Source organism: Haemorhous mexicanus, chromosome 12, assembly GCF_027477595.1.
Source record: "Haemorhous mexicanus isolate bHaeMex1 chromosome 12, bHaeMex1.pri, whole genome shotgun sequence".
In the NCBI taxonomy this organism is placed as follows: Eukaryota; Metazoa; Chordata; class Aves; order Passeriformes; family Fringillidae; genus Haemorhous; species Haemorhous mexicanus.
Genome location: NC_082352.1, coordinates 22784347 through 22803143, shown reverse-complemented (window position 1 = coordinate 22803143; position 18797 = coordinate 22784347). Strand labels below are relative to the sequence as shown.

The following is an 18797-nucleotide window of genomic DNA, read 5'->3' as shown; positions in this document are numbered from 1 at the left end:
TTGACCCACAAGCTTTATTTCACCACCAGCTCTCTCCTTCCATCTCTAGCTGCCCCAGACAAATCTGCTCCGGGTTGAGACAACTGGGTTTTGGATTTGGGTGCAGTTGTGAGGTTTTACCTTCAGGTCCAGAAACACTATTCTCACCCCATTCTGGCAGACGTTATTGTATTTCCAGCTTTATCGTTTTGTATCCTAATCTATGATTACTCTCCAGATGTATAGTGAGTATCCCTTTGAGCAGTGATTGATGCTGCAGCACTGCAGTCCCCACCCCGGCCCCAGTGATTTTAGCTCTTGTCCCACAAGCTTTATTTCACTTCCAGTTCTTCTGTCCCAATTCTTCCTCAACATCTCTCCAGCAGTGCCACATAATGCTACTTGTGCTCCTCAGGGCAGGATCTTTGTTTTAGCTCTAGCTCTGTGTGGTTTGAGCTCAGATCACAGCCCTTACAGCAATTTCAGCTCCGACCATGGAGTTCACCTCCCAGCTCCACATTCCCTATCCCAGCCCCACAAGGGTTTTACCCCAAACCCTACCATATTTCTGTCTCCTCCAGCTCTGCTGCCTCAGCTCCAGCTCCTCCGCTTTCTACTGCCTGCAGCTAAAAGCTGCTTCTGCTTCTCACTTGGGGCTGTTGATAAGGTCACAAATCAGTTCCTGCCATCATTTCAATGTCTCTAGAAGCTGTCCCACCCACCCACCCACCCATCCACCCTAATGGGATCCCAAGTTTGGGGACGCTTGAGGCTTGAAGCCCAACATCTACCTTCCCCCTCACCCTAGGCCTCAGCCCAGCACCTGCACTAAGACCCCCTGACCTCCCCCCAGGCAGCTCCAGGGGCTGGGAATAGCCCCTGGGCTCCTGCTCCCCCATCCCAAACGGCACCCTTGGGCTGGTTCTTGGGCCCTCGAGGCCTCTGAGCCCCCACACACTCAGCCTCTACTTGGTACCAAGGGGAACCCCCAGGCACGTCCTGCAGGCCCTGCGCTGCCGCTCCATGCCCTTCTCCCGGTGGCATTTATCCAGCCCCAGCATTTCCACTGCTCCACGCTGTTTCGGGCCTGGCTCATGCCAAAGTCCTTATTCCACACCCTGGGGCTTTATGTCCCCACTGATCTCACAACTGGTGTTTCAGCCCCAATCCCACAACTCTTACTGAATTAACATCAGCTATCAAGTAAAGAAAGCACATCAAACAAACAAACAAACAAACAAACAAACAAACAAACAAACAAAAAACCCAAAAAACGAGCAAAATAATAAAACAACGCAATAAAGAAAGAAATCATTGTTATTACAAGTAAAAACAAAATAAAGTAATTAAAACGCAAAAAGCCAGTTTTATTCCCGGTATTCGGAACGTTACTTTAAATCCAAAAACGGCGAAATGTCTAGTTGCCGCCCAGCAGTAACAGCAGCCGGTCCCCGCCTGCACCACTCCAGCCCCCGGCTACCCGAACCGCGCAGGGTGCGGCGGGGAGAACTGGACAGCGCCAGCCCCCAGATACTGCCGCAGGCGTCCCATCCGTGCTCACCGGCGCTCCCCGGAGCAGCTGCCGCGGAGGTGCCGTCCTGGCGCAGCGCCGCTCCTCGAATCGCGCAAGCGCACCTCTCGTCGCTCCCACCTTCACCGCCGAACTGACGCCGGTGCCGCCCCAACGCACGTTATTTATCCCCCAGGGCCGGGCCAGCCAGCCAATCACAACCCGAGGCAGCGCCGGCCCCACCAATCCCAGCCCGCCCCTTCCCTCCGCACTCGGCTCCGAGACCCCCCGCGGTCCCCTCAAGCCGGGCTCGCGCCGCCGCCATTGCCGGGGCCGAGTCCGCCCGCTCCCAGCCCTCTGCCCGCTTCCCTGGGAGAAATCCCGGCAAGGACCTCGACTGGAAGCTCCCGCCCGCCCTTCCCGGCCCCAACAGCGCCAGCCGAGGCTGCGGCAGCGGGGACACAGCATCTTTTCCATTTTCAATGCAAGTGCCAGCCCCTCCGTGTTCTCTGCTCCATGCCAGGAGGTGCCCTCCCTGGCCCAGGCAATATCCTGGCATCGACGGGGCTTTCGGCGCAACGTGTCAGCCCCCTGTTCCTCTCCACACAACCCATTCTTATTTCAGTCACAATACCCAGCCCCTTCACCCGTGACACGGGCCGGCAGTGTTTTCGGCGCAAGGAGACTACGGTGCCTGTGCCAGCCCTGTGGTTCCTGTGCCACGTTCAGCCCCGATCCCAGGCGGGCAATGATGAGTCCAGGCCCAGTGATGTCAGCCCTTTCAGCTGTAATCCCACAAGCTTTATTTCACTGGCAGCTCTGTTCTTCCAGCTCCAGCTGGACGGTTGTCTGGCTTCGAAGGGCAGCATCTTGGCCTTGCGTCCAGCTCTGCAACAATTCAGCTCCTAGCCAAGGGTCTCAAAGCCCACCCCAGCATCAATATGCCAGCCCCCCATGATTTCAGGTCCAGATCCTCAATCCCCAGCCACGGTGCCAGCCCCTGCTTAAGTTCACCTGGATGGCCACAGCCCCAGTTACAGGCCTAGTATCTTTTCCATTTTCATTGCAAGTCCCAGCCCCTCCGTGTTCTCTGCTCCATGCCAGGAGGTGCCCTCCCTGGCCAGGCAATATCCTGGCATCGACGGGGCTTTCGGCGCAACGTGTCAGCCCCCTGTTCCTCTCCACACAACCCATTCTTATTTCAGTCACAATACCCAGCCCCTTCACCCGTGACACGGGCCGGCAGTGTTTTCGGCGCAAGGAGACTACGGTGCCTGTGCAGCTCCAGCTGCAGGGTTCTTTGGCTTCCAAGGGCAGCATCTTGGCCTTGGCTCTAGCTCTACAAGGCTTGAGCCCCCGGCCAAGGGTCTCATAGCCCACCCCAGCATCAATATGCCAACTCCCTATGATTTCAGGTCCAGATCCTCAATCCCCAGCCACAGTGCCAGCCCCTGCTTAAGTTCACCTGGATGGCCACAGCCCCAGTTACAGGCCTAACAACTTTTCCATTTCCATTGCAAGTGCCAGCCCCTCATTGTTTTCCGCTCCATGCCAGGAGGAGCCCTCCGTGGCCCAGTGGTTTTAGCTCTTGTCCCACAAGCTTTATTTCACTGCCAGTTCTTCGATTCCACTTCTTCCTCCACATCACCCCAGGAGTTCCACATAATGCTACTTGGGCTCCTCAGGGCAGGATCTTTGTTTTAGCTCTAGCTCTGTGTGGTTTGAGCTCAGATCACAGCCCTTACAGCAATTTCAGCTCCGACCATGGAGTTCACCTCCCAGCTCCACATTCCCTATCCCAGCCCCACAAGGGTTTTACCCCAAACCCTACCATATTTCTGTCTCCTCCAGCTCTGCTGCCTCAGCTCCAGCTCCTCCGCTTTCTACTGCCTGCAGCTAAAAGCTGCTTCTGCTTCTCACTTGGGGCTGTTGATAAGGTCACAAATCAGTTCCTGCCATCATTTCAATGTCTCTAGAAGCTGTCCCACCCACCCACCCACCCATCCACCCTAATGGGATCCCAAGTTTGGGGACGCTTGAGGCTTGAAGCCCAACATCTACCTTCCCCCTCACCCTAGGCCTCAGCCCAGCACCTGCACTAAGACCCCCTGACCTCCCCCCAGGCAGCTCCAGGGGCTGGGAATAGCCCCTGGGCTCCTGCTCCCCCATCCCAAACGGCACCCTTGGGCTGGTTCTTGGGCCCTCGAGGCCTCTGAGCCCCCACACACTCAGCCTCTACTTGGTACCAAGGGGAACCCCCAGGCATGTCCTGCAGGCCCTGCACTGCCGCTCCATGCCCTTCTCCCGGTGGCATTTATCCAGCCCCAGCATTTCCACTGCTCCACGCTGTTTCGGGCCTGGCTCATGCCAAAGTCCTTATTCCACACCCTGGGGCTTTATGTCCCCACTGATCTCACAACTGGTGTTTCAGCCCCAATCCCACAACTCTTACTGAATTAACATCAGCTATCAAGTAAAGAAAGCACATCAAACAAACAAACAAACAAACAAACAAACAAACAAACAAACAAACAAAAAACCCAAAAAACGAGCAAAATAATAAAACAACGCAATAAAGAAAGAAATCATTGTTATTACAAGTAAAAACAAAATAAAGTAATTAAAACGCAAAAAGCCAGTTTTATTCCCGGTATTCGGAACGTTACTTTAAATCCAAAAACGGCGAAATGTCTAGTTGCCGCCCAGCAGTAACAGCAGCCGGTCCCCGCCTGCACCACTCCAGCCCCCGGCTACCCGAACCGCGCAGGGTGCGGCGGGGAGAACTGGACAGCGCCAGCCCCCAGATACTGCCGCAGGCGTCCCATCCGTGCTCACCGGCGCTCCCCGGAGCAGCTGCCGCGGAGGTGCCGTCCTGGCGCAGCGCCGCTCCTCGAATCGCGCAAGCGCACCTCTCGTCGCTCCCACCTTCACCGCCGAACTGACGCCGGTGCCGCCCCAACGCACGTTATTTATCCCCCAGGGCCGGGCCAGCCAGCCAATCACAACCCGAGGCAGCGCCGGCCCCACCAATCCCAGCCCGCCCCTTCCCTCCGCACTCGGCTCCGAGACCCCCCGCGGTCCCCTCAAGCCGGGCTCGCGCCGCCGCCATTGCCGGGGCCGAGTCCGCCCGCTCCCAGCCCTCTGCCCGCTTCCCTGGGAGAAATCCCGGCAAGGACCTCGACTGGAAGCTCCCGCCCGCCCTTCCCGGCCCCAACAGCGCCAGCCGAGGCTGCGGCAGCGGGGACACAGCATCTTTTCCATTTTCAATGCAAGTGCCAGCCCCTCCGTGTTCTCTGCTCCATGCCAGGAGGTGCCCTCCCTGGCCCAGGCAATATCCTGGCATCGACGGGGCTTTCGGCGCAACGTGTCAGCCCCCTGTTCCTCTCCACACAACCCATTCTTATTTCAGTCACAATACCCAGCCCCTTCACCCGTGACACGGGCCGGCAGTGTTTTCGGCGCAAGGAGACTACGGTGCCTGTGCCAGCCCTGTGGTTCCTGTGCCACGTTCAGCCCCGATCCCAGGCGGGCAATGATGAGTCCAGGCCCAGTGATGTCAGCCCTTTCAGCTGTAATCCCACAAGCTTTATTTCACTGGCAGCTCTGTTCTTCCAGCTCCAGCTGGACGGTTGTCCGGCTTCGAAGGGCAGCATCTTGGCTTTGGCTCCAGCTCTGCAACAATTCAGCTCCTAGCCAAGGGTCTCAAAGCCCACCCCAGCATCAATATGCCAGCCCCCCATGATTTCAGGTCCAGATCCTCAATCCCCAGCCACAGTGCCAGCCCCTGCTTAAGTTCACCTGGATGGCCACAGCCCCAGTTACAGGTCTAGTATCTTTTCCATTTTCATTGCAAGTCCCAGCCCCTCCGTGTTCTCTGCTCCATGCCAGGAGGTGGAAAGGGGAAACACGTGCTAGTGAACAGCAGCTCAGAAACCATTCTTGTCCAATGTTACCTGCTCTACTTGGCAGCTCACTAACACCAGTCTAATTTTATCACTGCAGGGAGAATTCTGTAGGAAAGTGTCTGATGAGCAGCGACAAGGGCTTCACTCCCTGCTACGCAGCCTGCAACACCCTTGAGAGAGCAGAGCAGCAAAATCACCAAACTCTTCTTGCCGTGGGGCAGGGTAGAAGATCACTGTGGGAGGCACATTAAAAGAGGGGAAGTGGTCTATAAATGCACAGACATTTGATTTCAGAAGCCCAGAGATAAGGATTTTCTCTAGGAAGCCAGACGTGACATGATATTTCTAAGATTTTCTTCTTCATTGAAGGAAATGTATGTGTATATATACACACTTACAAATGATTGTATGAGGTTTTGTTTTTTTTTTTTCTTTTGAAGCTCCAAGAATGATTTCCCATCTTGAGTCACTCAGGAAGAAATGGCCCCTGTGACTCAGGACAGAAGGGCTGCCTGCTCTTTTGATCATGACAGCTTTTGGGTGTACCTGGGAAGCAGGAGCAGCAGCCAGAGCTGAGGCTCAGCAGAGGCTGACCCCGGCCAGCCCCTTCCTCACTTCCCTGTGTCACAACCCTTCCAGGCAGAAGGACGCAAAGCAGGTTACGATTTCTCTCCTAGATATGTTTTTCGAAAATAATACTTCCAGGGGTGATCACAATGGGGGCACAGAAAAACACAAAGAATGAAAACTACCGTGTTTGGTGTTTTATCAAACGGTGTGTCTTCCCTACCATGTCCGGAAGCTGGATCGATGCACCAAACTTTTCACTGCACTCTTGTCCTTGCTTCTGCGCCATCTTCACCAGCTGCTCTTGGGAAGTGCTTGTATTGCCTTGGAAAGGTGATTACCCTGCACGAAACTGGAGGCTGAGCTTTCGGCCTCTGGAGGAGGGAGCTGCGCCGTGGATCCCGTCCCAATGGCGCTGCAGACGCCGACACCCGCGGGAGGACTGGGGGGACTCCGAGCTCCACCTCTCTCTGCCCAGGCCCTGGGGAAGATGGGGGAGCTATTCTTCAGAAGCATCGCCCCTGCAATCATCACCTCCATCAACATTCTGAGAGCGCTTTTGGTTTTAATAAAGAACAACCCTGATTTGCCATTTGCAGATCACAATGGGAATGAACCTGGAAGACAAAACACAAGATCAATTCACAGCTGGACGTTCAAATCTTTTTCTCCAAAACCCAATCAACGTGCAGCTTCTCCCTTAAGCTGAAGTACGGACCAAAGTCATAGAATCGTTCAGGTCAGAAAGGACCTTCAGGCAGCGAAGATGAGCATTTAGGTGTGGCATGAAGCTTGGGGAGCACTGAAGAAGCTGTAAAGGTCAACTGATATTCTTTGGAAATTAGAAACAAAATGAAGTGATTAACTAACAAGGAATCCTCTGCGGAAACGACACAAGGGACGGCCTGCAGGGGAGATGCCCGAAAGCCAAAGCTGCGCTTCAGTGGCATCTAAGGTGGGAATTTTGCAGAGTGCCTGTACACAAGTTTGTTTTCACTGGGATCAGTGAGCAGTGGCCACCGCAGAGCAGGAGGTGCTGTGGCTCAGAAGACTTGGCTGTGAAAAGTACAGGTTATTGTCCCCAAGCACATGCCAGCGGTCTGGAAAAGGGTGATCCGGCTTGACACTGCTGGTGTGCTTGCTAAAGGGGGGGAGCGGCTCAGTCCTCGTCACTCACCTGATGCTCCCAGTCGGGGCGCAGTCGAACGGCACCACTTGGCCGTGCTTCACCTCCCCGGCTATTTTCTGTGCAGGGAACTGCAATGCCATTGCAACTTTTCTGTTCTCGCATAATTCTTCTAGAAAAAAACAATACGTTGAAGGGGAAACTGCCTTGTCACCGTCCCAAAATCCTTTATCGCTTGTGGTAACCCACGGCACACTCCCTGCCCGTGTTATCTTCACCTTAACTCTGTTTACAAGTGCCGTGAATAAACCCAAATCCAACTGAGAAAGCTCCTCTTTCCTCACATTTCAATACAAGGCTGGAACGATCACCTTGCAAAGAACTTTCCTCTACCAGTGCTAGATGCAAAAGAAAAAAAGCCAACCCAGGAATGCCTGCCACACCAGAGTACACAAAGCTGCTGCTGCTGCTGCTTCCAATGGCTTAGGCTGAGGGCTTCTCTGTTCTTCTTTTGCCCTTCTAACGGGAAGGACTGGCTTTGACTGTCTTTGAACTAGCTACAGATATGAAAGATTTAGTAAACAAGTATTCTTTATCCCATTTCTCTTAAGAGTGTGTCCTGACAGATGTCTTCTTCCTCCTGAGGTTTAGACCACTGTTTGATCTTTTTTTCTTTTCCCCCCTTTATTCCCTGAAGCATTTCACACCGTGATGGGCAAAGGCCCAGCAGGAATTAGACTGAACACTGGACACGGAGACAAAAGAAAAGGCTGGAAGTTACTCTTGTTCTCCAGGCTGGCACTGCCAGCTCCTGAGGCTCAGTCAGGACAGTCAACATTTCTGAGAGTACCTGTACACAGGCGTGTGCAGACCTTGGGTCCTGCTGCGGCTCGCAGCTGCAGGCTCAGACACGCACGCCGAGCTCCTGGATCCTCCAGGACAAACCCACCTCTCCCTGCTGATCCCGTGTTGTGCCTGCGGAGCAGGGAGGGAAGGAGAGGCACGCAGGTTAGCACAGTGACAGTGCACAAGCTGCCAGGCCTCGCCCATCGGACCTGCACCGAAGAGGAAATCTTACTTTTCAAAACTCTCCATCGTGCCATACAAAACACCGAATCCTTCCCAGTCTGGAAGGGACAGCCTGGCATGATGCCCCTCAGGTCACATCTTATATAAAGAGTTCTTCTTCTCCTGCACAATGCTCTATATTCTACTTTTACTTTTATCTCTTTCTATAGATATAAAAATATCTACAGAAACTATCGATATTCACTAAGCGACCTTCAGTCGTAACAGCCAGGCCTCTGCATGACTGCGCTTAACTCCTGCTTAGCTCAGGGCATCTCCCTGTTCCTCAGGCTCCAGAAACCACTGAAACTCCCCTGTTTTCCTGGGGGCTGCCTGCTGGCAGCTGCCCTCCTCTCTCCAACGGGGTCACCTGCCAGGCTCTCTAGTGCACAGGGCACAGCAGTCTCCAAGGGGAGCATTCGTCTGTTTGAGAAGTGAATAAAGGCCTGGGGGGGAAAAAAAAGCTGGGTGATACTGTGGCTCTGAAGGTGCAAGAATCATTAGCCCTGGAGATGTGAAGGTCACCTGGTTCGTGCTGAGCACGCTCTCTGGTCGCTTCACCTGAGTGCTCAGCTGGAGAGATCCATTTCCATGTGCTGGGCTGGCTCCATCTCCGTCCCTGCTGTGATAAGGTGTTCTGGGGGGATGGCACGGCCTGCTCAGCAGAGGCTGCACACACACTGCCGTCAGCAGGGGCAGCCTCTGAGGCCACAGCAGCCTGGTGGAGAGTGAGGGAGCCATTCTGACAGTGTTAACATCACCACTGACCAATCAATCCTCAACTTGAATGCAGAGCAGTTCTTCCCAAATTTTCTGCTAACAGCTGCACAGAGCAGTTCCTCTGCTCTTTCCCAGCTGCAGATATGTGCCAGCACAGGAATATCAGTGTTATTTTTTTCCTCAACATCTATCTGATTAAGACATTTTGGCTGTAATATTGACATTGTTGTGACTATTGAGTCATTGGAGACTCATCCACGCTTAAATAAAATAAACCCCCTACTTTTAGGTACTAAATTCCCTACCAAAGCAAGCGTTTTACTGACGTGTACATGGGCATACCGGGCAGCTTATTTTCATTCGGAAAAATAAAATAAGCTTCCCCAGTACAAAACCCCCCTCCAGCAGCAGAGGATGCCCCCTGAGTACCTCGGCGAAGAGAGGCCACCACGCCAGTGCCCGTCAGCGGCCCCCCAAAACCCGCCCGCCCGCGGCGCTGCCGAGCCCACAGCCCGCCAGCCCCGCACCGGAACCACCGCGGAAAGCCCCGACGGGCCGGCGCCGCCACGGGGGCGCCGTGCGGGCAGCGCAGCGAACGGACCGCGAGCCTCGACTGCGCCCCCCTTCGTGCCGCCATCTTGGGAAGGTCACCCGGCTCCCGGCCGAGCCTCTCCCGAGTCCCGGGACGGCGGCGGCTGCGGGTCCCCGGCAGAGAGAGGCGTCCGTGCCATTGCCTGTCGGCGCCCGCCCACCACCCGCCCGCCAGCGGCGCCACTGACCCACGGCCCGTGTGCCCGGCGCTGCATACCGCACGGAAAATCCCGCCGGGCCGGCGGGCAGGCAGTCTGGTATACAGACCGCGGTGCTCCTTTTTCCCGCCCTTTTGGCCGCCATCTTGGGAAGGTCAAGCGCGTCCCGGCCGAGCCGCCCCCCAGGGCGCGATCGCGCGCGGGCCTCGGCACGGACGCGTCCCGGCCGCTGCCCGTCCGGGGGGCGGGACCGCGCTCGGCTGCGGGCGGGGAAGGCGGGCAAAAAACCGGCTGCCGTCCCCCAAAAAATCCTCCGAAATAAACGCCGAAAACCTGCCTCTTACCCAACAGGAACGAAACAAGCGCCCTTTCTTTAAAACCACATTTAAATGTATTTTATATTTAAATGTTTCATGTTTACATTCACATGCATCTTTATACCGGACATTGATGTGTTAGGTAATTTATATAATATATTACATCTACTCCTTCTATGGTTTATATTTATTTATATTTGGCTTTTATATATATATCTGTCTATATTGATTGTATATTTCTTTATTTAGATTTAGATTTATATAATACTTCTATTATTCAAAATAAAAACCCTGTCTCTAACAAAATAAATACAACCCCCCCTTATTTTAGACGACATTGAAATATTTTTATTTATACTTTCTATAATTATATTCACATATAATTCTTTCGTTTCTTTTGATGCATTATAATAATGATTACACATAAGATATATAAAATTCTAAAAAAGTATTTAAATTATTATTTCTATTATGTATCACATCTACTGCTACAACTAATTTTTTCTTATATTTTAAAATTTTATATATATCTATGTATTTATGATATATTTCTATACTTAGATTTCTACCTTTATATTATTTGTATTTAAAATTTTTAGAATCAAAACCCTGCCTATTGACAAAAAAAAAAACCCGCTTTACTATTTAAAAATATTTTTATATTTATAATTTTTATATTTATAATTTGTTATATATTATACGATAACTTATTGATGTACTATACTTATATATATCCAATACGTATTTCCTATAATATATTATCATAAGATATATACAGTATTACTTTTAGTATGTATTGCATCGATTTTTATTATTCTGTATTTATAATTATCTTATATTTTTATATATGTCTGCATATATTTGTCATCCATTTCTATATTTATATTTTGATTGGGGCTTTGTTTCTATTTATAATCTATATCTTTATATATCTATAAACATATATCATACTCTGTATTAAAAATTATAATAGCCTATTGTAATATATAATGATTCATGTTACATGTTTCACTTTTATATATTCGGTCTATATTTAAATTTTAAGGGGTTTTATTCCCATTTTTATACATATATTTGTTTTGTTTCATTATCGTTATAGTTATAATTTTACATTTAAAATCCAGTTCCTAAATAATATGACAAAACAAACAGCATCAAATTCCCACCAATATCCTCCAAAAGCATCCAGATACCTCCACCAGCCAACCGACGGCCAGCAAAAAGCCACACAACGCTCTTTGCCGTAACAATTCTCATCACATCAGAAAAATGCAACGAATATAAAAGAAAACCCAATAGAAACGCACACAGCAAATCATAGAAACGACGAAGAAAAATTCAAACCACCTTACTAAACTCCAAACAGTGCCAATGACCCTGAACTTTACTAAAAAAATAACCAAAATTATACCTCTACACTAAGTCAAAGAATAACCAATACTCTGTAAAAATAACTTTAAAAACCGAACTAATTAACGAAACAGAAAGAAATCTCAACCACTACAAAATAAGAAAATAGCTACCCAAATAAAAAAACTACTTAAAAAGACCCACCCTATAAATACCCATGTTCCAAAAAAAAAACCCCTGATAAACAACACCCAAATATATCAAAGGCCAAAAAAAAAAAAAAAGCACCACCAAAAAAAAAAAAAACCCAACCGAAAACTTAAATTTAAATAAACTTAAATTTACAACAACAACAAAAAAATCCTAACTGAATAAACCCATATTGCCTCAATCTATCAAAAAAAAAAAAAAATGCCACCTAGAAATAAACACAAAGCCTAAAGAGAAACGTAGCCATAAACAATATCTCCCAAATGATCCGTAACAATAAAACATACGCTACAATCGAACAAACGAAATAAATGAAAGCCCTGTAAGACGATAAACACAAATGCAATTATCAATATCTTTAAAACCCCGCTGCTATTAACTACCTGACGCTACCTCAAGCCCACCAGAACAAACGCTACACACTCACGCTACTAAAAGCCACCACAACAGAATTAAACGCCTAACCTCTACTTCACGCTACGACCCATAAAAACCATCGCACACCTTTAGAAAACATCGCACACCCCGGCAAAAAAAAAAAAATCCGACAACAAAACTCCATTCAAAACAAACCTTTATCATCACCACCTGAACCGAGATCCACAGCATTCAGGAAAAACACCCTATCCCTTAGCATCCAGCAACTGCAAACAGAACGAACCGATGCAATCGATTCCCAAAACCCGCCTCGAAACCACGACGTCCAAGAACTTTCAGCAATCGAAGCCCGCGCTGCCGGCACGGACGGAGCGCGGCTGCCGGCAGGACAGCGGCTCCTCCGGCGCGCAGGGGCGGCGCCGCCCCGGAGCCCCCGGCCCGGCGGGGCCGGCACCGGGCCCAGGGGGCCCCGGCGGCGCCCGAGCCCCGCGCCCGGAGCGGGCAGAGCGGCCGGCACCGGCCGGGCCAGCGCAGGGCCCGGGCCGCCTCTCCCGCCCGCCGGCCCGGCACAGCCCCGCTCGGCTCCGGCACGGCTCGCACCGGCGCTGCCGCGGCAGCCCCGCCGCGCCAAATTCCCCGCCCGCCTCAGCGAGCGCCCGGGCGGTGCCGGGAGGGCTCCCGAGCGGGAACGTTCGGGGCCGGGCCACGGGCAGAAGAAGCGCCCTCGAATGCAGCGGCGCGGCCCGATCGCAAGCCTGCGAACGCTGCGAGAGCTGGAGGTGCCCGCAATTGTACCCCGAAACTGACGCCGCGGGCGGGGCTCACCTCGCTTCAACAAGGGCGAATAAATGTGTGTTCTCCCCTTCAGTTTCATCCCCTGTCATAACAGAAAATAAGGGGTTCTCCTCACATGAAAGCCTTCAACTGATGGCAAAGAGGGATTTGGACCTCAATTCGAACCCTCGAGAAGGAGGGACAACAGGGCTGCCCCCTCAATTTCAACCTTAGGATGATGAAAATGGGGTGGCTACCTTCAAATCAAGCTCACAATACGACCACGATATTTTTCCAATTCCCCTTAAAACAGAACGCAGGGATTCCCTGTCGCCCCTGTGATACCCCTAACAGCCTGGAAAAGGCAGGTTTTCCTTCAATCAACACCCTTAAAACCACAAGTGAAGGGGGATCCCCCCCCCGGTTCAAACACAGACAATAATAGAAGAGTAGCTGCTTCCCTCTCCTTAATTTCTTTTGTCCTCATAAGCTCCATTTTTGTTCCTGGGGAACCGGGGAGGGACTGGCAAGATGAAATTGAGAAGGGAAAGGACAAAAGTCCCCGCTCCGAGTCCACACGGGCTCACCTGTTCGGCTGCCGCTTCCCGGCACAAAGCTCTGTCTCTCGGCACCTCCTTTAAGCAACGCTCCACGTATCCAAGCGCGCATCCTGGTGTTCCCCCAGACCCCGTGAGAAGCTCTCACCGTCCTTCCATGAGACAGCCCCGGGAGCCCCCCATAAACCCCGCTACTCAGCAGCACCATGCAAAAGGGAGCTGAGGCAAACCCTCCCCCTAAAACAGACCCCGGCAGGAGCCGGCCCCTCCTCATCCTCACACTCACACCTGGGGCTGCTCCGAGCCCCCATCATCCTCACACTCACACCTGGGGCTGCTCCGAGCCCTCATCATCCTCACACTCACACCTGGCGCTGGTGCCACTCTCCAACAGCGCCCCTCCCTGTCCAGCACAGAGCCGGCTTCTCACAGACCCAGAGCAAACAGAAATCTGCTACGGGTGTTGGCTTTTCTCAGTCCCTCTGGTTCCACAATTAAAACGCGTTCGTGCACTGATGGCATTGAGGGAAAGCTTTTCAGTGGAGAGAACTGTCATTCTGGTAGCACACTTTGATACACCTTCAGAAAAAGCAGAATCAGCACCAACTCCTAAGACCCCTGCTGAGGAACCCAGCCCTCCTTGGGACACCCAATGCAGCAGACCTCAAAAAAGGAGGGGAAAAGTCAAGCTTGGCATGGATAAAGAGAATATAAGTACACTAGCCTTTAAAAAAAGCCTTCACAGAGCAATAGTGGGAACCAATCACATTTCTTCTTTCCTTTCTTTCTGTGATGACATAAATACGAAGTAAAAACACATTAAACACAAGGCAGAGCTAGGATTTTACAGGTCTTTGTTTTGGCAGTCTGGATGACAAATGTCTCTTCCTGCACTAACACCCAGCACAGTTTAAATCCATCCTTAGCCTGAGTCTTCCTCACCTCCCATTTCCCACCGCCCTGCTCAGGGCTTTGCACCTCACGCTCTTTCCACCCGCAGCAGCGTGGCACCGAAACACAGCACGGTTTTAGCTGGTACTCACGCTCCCACCTGAGCTCCCACCTGACCTTACCAGGAACTCTTCCGCTTTTCGCCGCACCTGCCACAACAACATTTGCTCATTAAAAGAAATCTTTTCCACGATGAACTGCAGGTGCAAGGGAACAAGTGCTGCCCAGAAACACTGTTTTTCAGCCTAAGGACTAATAAATACTTTCTAAGGTTTTAATTCTGTTTCAGTGCACCAGAACCAAATCAATCTGCTTTGGCTCTGAAAACATCTGCAAAGGAAGCATTTATACTGTTGAGTGTGTACTTACTTTATCTATGTATCCACCTTCCGTTAAGGAAAACAACTGGTGGTATAAAAACTTCATTCAGACACTGTGATGAGACATACAAAGTGATTTCAGTGCAAATGAACCGAAGTAGCTTGTGTACTAGGAATGTAAGTAGAACTTGGAAAAGTTGGGATGGGATTGAGGGAGGATGAAAAAGCCTGAAGACCATAAAACCTCATCAAATGACTAAAGCTGATAAAGGTAAGCAAGCCTTATTCTGTATCTTAAAGCAATTGAGTTTCTCACATCAAAATGGAAATCAGTCTGACACTATTAAACTGTTTCATAGTGAGTGGTATAATTCTTAAACAAAACCATAAAATTATTTATGAATTATATGAATGAACACGGGAACACGGTATGAGGACTATGCCTGCATGTTACTACAGACTTTTTTTTTTTTCTTGCAGCTGGGACATTCTTCTTGTCCAGTTGTGCAAAGATAACAAAGTACATAATGTTGACATGGATTCAGGGTAATGCTACAATCACCTTCCTGACATACAGGATACTTTTTTTGACTGTAGCTGAAAAATTACCTGTAAAAAGATTATTGCAGTCAGTAAAAGGATTTCAAAGTAGATGGTTTTGTTCTAGCAAATTTATGTTTAGCTGTCCCAAATAAAAAAATTCTAAATTAACAGCACAAAGGACGCTTACCCGTGACAGATAGCTGAATTGAGGGTGATTATATCAGAGTACATGCAATCTTTAAAGCAATGCAGTTAGAAGAGTTTAGGACTGAAATTTTCCTGCATAATTGGGATTAGTGATGCAAACCAACAAATAAAAAAAAAAAAGAGGAAATAAACGTTTTCTACTGTCATTTACTCCCCCATTTTGCCATTTAAAACCACTGTCACATCTTCTCATGCTGAGGAAAGTGTTTTCACTGGGTCAAAATGGAAGCATCCTAAATGTGCTATACTTAGATACAGAGGATGCTACAGGAGGATGCTACAACTGCAAATTAATTTCTCCATTCAAAAAGCTATATCAACCCTATTAAGGAACAAGAATAACTCATAAGCACCTAACAGTGGTATTAATTTTCAAAGGGCAAGACATGGTTTGGATTAAAAGCCCAGAATGCAATATTTGGCTCTCCATAAAACAGAAGAGCTAGGTGAGCAGAGTCCACAGTGGTAAAGGAAACCTGAGAATCTGAGGAGCTGGAAAACATCGTAGAGGTTATGATCAGGGCTTCCCGGCAGCCGAGTGATGGAAAACCACAACACCCAGCTTGCCCTGGGAACCAACACGGCCGATAGCAAGTTCCGTCCCCTGGACAGCAGCTCCTGGCGTGCGGTGAAACGCCGCCTTGCCCGCTTAGTTCCCCCGCCGAACAGCGCCGTAGCTGCCGGACAGACCGTGCCATCCGCTCCCGCCCGGCGCCGTCCTCGGCAACCCCCGCTGCCCGCTCCCGCACGGCACTGCCGCCTGCACCGCTCCATCCGTAGGCAGCCCCCGCCACTCGCTGCTCGTGACGCGGACCCCGCCAGCCCAGCCGCCCCCTACAGGCACCGTCGCCCCCTCTCGGGTCTTCCCCTGGACTCGCCACACTGTCGCCTGTTCACCGCTCACCTTCAAGTAGCAGTACCAGAGTGAGGCAGCGCGCAGCCACGGAAAGCGCCGCCACGGACTTCTTACCTGGAGTTCTGGTCAGCAGCTGGCACCGGCGGCATCTCAAAACCGCCAAGTGCGCGCTCCATGCTCAGCGGCGGGGCTGGGGACAGCGGCCGGCTGCAGGGCGCGTCCCCCGCCCGCGCTCATTCCGAGCGTCTGCGGCCGCGCGGTGCTGGAGCATCCATCACCGGCTTCTCGGGCGCGGCACCGAATATTAACCGAACACGAGCGTCTGTCTCTGCTATCAAAGTTGAACGGATCACTTCCATGCAGCAATATAATCGATACGCAAATTTTCAAGGTTTACTAAATTTCTCAGTGATCTTCATAAATTGCTTGTAGTTCTACAGAGAGGATAACGGTATGGAGTGCGGTGGCAGGAGCAACTGCGCACTTATTCTTTGTCTCAGTATTAGAACACAACAGGGACATCATTAAAACTCTACTTCCACTGTGATTCCACTGAAAGTTTCGTCATATCCTTTGGTTCTTGCACTCCAATGAAACATCGCATTCAAGTATCTGATTGTAAACATTGCCCTTCCAAGGAAACCACTATGAAATCTATCAATAAATGAAGTTTCCATTTCAGCCTTTTACAACACAGCTGCTGCAGTTGCCCCACCTTTTGGAAAACTTATATATCAAGATTTAAAACATCAAAAGAAGTCTGAAAAAAAAAATATACAACTGCAAAACAGCTTTAAAGAAGAAAGTCAAGGGAAGGAATTTAGAATATACTTTGTTCCATATATACAAATGAAGAACTGTGATTCTTAAATACTTAAAGCATGAAAAAAAAAAGTATTATCAATAAACAGACATCTTTGAGAATCCATCTTTTAATAGAAAGTGCTTTAACTGTATTCTTAAAACAATGCTGTGAGCATCACAGTAACAGGCTGACCAAGTATCTTGCTGTCTTTCTTTTTTTTAATATGTAAAAAACTCAGGGGGAAAAAAAAACTTCCTACATTAACAGAAAAGGAGCAGACGAAAAGATAAAGTAATCAGCCAAGGATTTTCCAATTACTATATGCTGTGCAGTGTAGAAATATTCAAACAACTACCCTCCCCCACCTCCCCAGATGTCTCAAAAATGTCTCAGTGCTTTGGATTAAATGATGACCAACTGAATTGATTTTGTCGTCTTGGCAACACCAAATCCAATGTCAGATCTCTTTGTTCTTTTTCTGAATCCACTAGCTGATAACCAAGAATGTTTATAGCACCTTTGCAAACTTCCTGTATTTTCTTAACTTTCTGAAAGGAAAGAGCATTTCTCCAAGCCTGTGAAACACTAACTGCATCTCGGGATGTTATTTTGAAGGCTTCTTTTTTTTTTCCTGGTCCCTGTCCATGTGTGATATTATAGACCCAGCTTTTGAGCCTGGGAGTCAAACTAAGATCTGCAAATTTATACATCTCTGAGATTTCTGATAATGGATCTCTTACCAGATCTTCAAAACGGACCATTAAATAGCGATCTTTCAGGAAATTAGGTGGTTTTAGAGTAGCTGTTTCATAAATCTGAACATGACTTCTACAAACCTCCTGCATTACTTTGTATTTGCTATCTTCCACTTTAGTGCCATTGGTACTCAAGACAATTCCATTGTCACGGGCTAATGCTTTCACCGATTGTTCCCGTGACTTAACAACTGCCCTGGGGTCACGAACCAGGTGTATAATTTTGAGATTCAGGGACGGATCAGTGAGGAGGGGGTACAGGACCTTCAAGTCAAAGAATCTAACTTCCTTGATGACAACATGGCTGTAAGTTTTACAGGCTTCCTCCACCTTGCTGAATGGATACCGTCCACAAAGAGTCTTGCATGCCAATTCACTGGTTATGTCAGTACGCTGAAAAGAGTCACAAGCAGGAGCTGAACACAGAGCCCTACTTGCTGCCCACTGGAAAAGATCGGATAAGTTTCTTTTCCAAGGCATGTAAGCATCAAACACAGACATGTCACACAGAAAGACGGACCTGACTAAGTCCCGCACTGCCATGTGTAAGACTTTGGCACTGTTCTGGTACATTGTAACCCACACGTGCCATGCAGGTTCCATCAGGTAGAAGACACTGGGGTGCTGGCTGAAAAGTTGACCAACAAAAGAAGATCCTGACCGCCAAGAGGAGAGAATAAGTATGTGGACTTGCGATGGTTTCTCCTCAGGCTGAGGCATGAAGTTACTGTACCGGGCGTACATGAAGAGTAAGAATCCAGTCTGAACTGTAACAAAAATTATAACAATTGTGCTAGGAATCCGAATCCTTGCCATTCTCACCGAGGAAGGGTAATGAAAAAAGCTGAAAAAGAGAAGGGAAATACTGGTGAACCATTGCTCCTGTGGCACAACAACAATACAACTTAGACAATACAACCTCTTGCATTATTAAAACCTTTCTTCAAATGTGCATGTACGTATGTGGCATTAACTGCTTCCTTAATCAGTTGCACTTGGGGATGATCACTGCAGGTGACAGCTGTTGGGGGAAAAAAAAGGAAGTAATGTGTGACAGTAAGACCACTGCAGAAATACAGAAATAAGTAAATTTTTGATGTTGAAGAAAACCTTGGGTTGATGCAGCTAAACCCTTGGATTAAAAAAGACC

General features: G+C 49.6%; 1 protein-coding gene across 7 annotated transcripts in view; it reads right to left on the bottom strand.

The window, feature by feature from the left end:
• Window positions 1-4109: 4109 nt before the first annotated feature.
• Window positions 4110-18797, bottom strand: part of LOC132332925 (carbohydrate sulfotransferase 5-like) — a 20909-nt gene continuing 6221 nt past the window's right edge. Inside the window, exons 1-6 of one of the 7 annotated variants that reach the window (XM_059857663.1) lie at window positions 9684-9854; window positions 8681-8873; window positions 7938-8062; window positions 7139-7259; window positions 6185-6578; window positions 4110-5627 (exon numbers count right to left, since the gene is read on the bottom strand). In XM_059857663.1, the coding sequence (XP_059713646.1) occupies window positions 6501-6578; window positions 7139-7259; window positions 7938-8062; window positions 8681-8873; window positions 9684-9769 (603 nt within the window). In that variant the 5' untranslated portion in view covers window positions 9770-9854 and the 3' untranslated portion in view covers window positions 4110-5627; window positions 6185-6500. Of the gene's footprint in view, window positions 5628-6184; window positions 6579-7138; window positions 7260-7937; window positions 8063-8680; window positions 8874-9402; window positions 9622-9683; window positions 9855-16201; window positions 18510-18797 lie in introns of those variants that run through there. The other 6 variants (XM_059857664.1, XM_059857661.1, XM_059857662.1 and 3 more) reach the window with 6 other exon arrangements.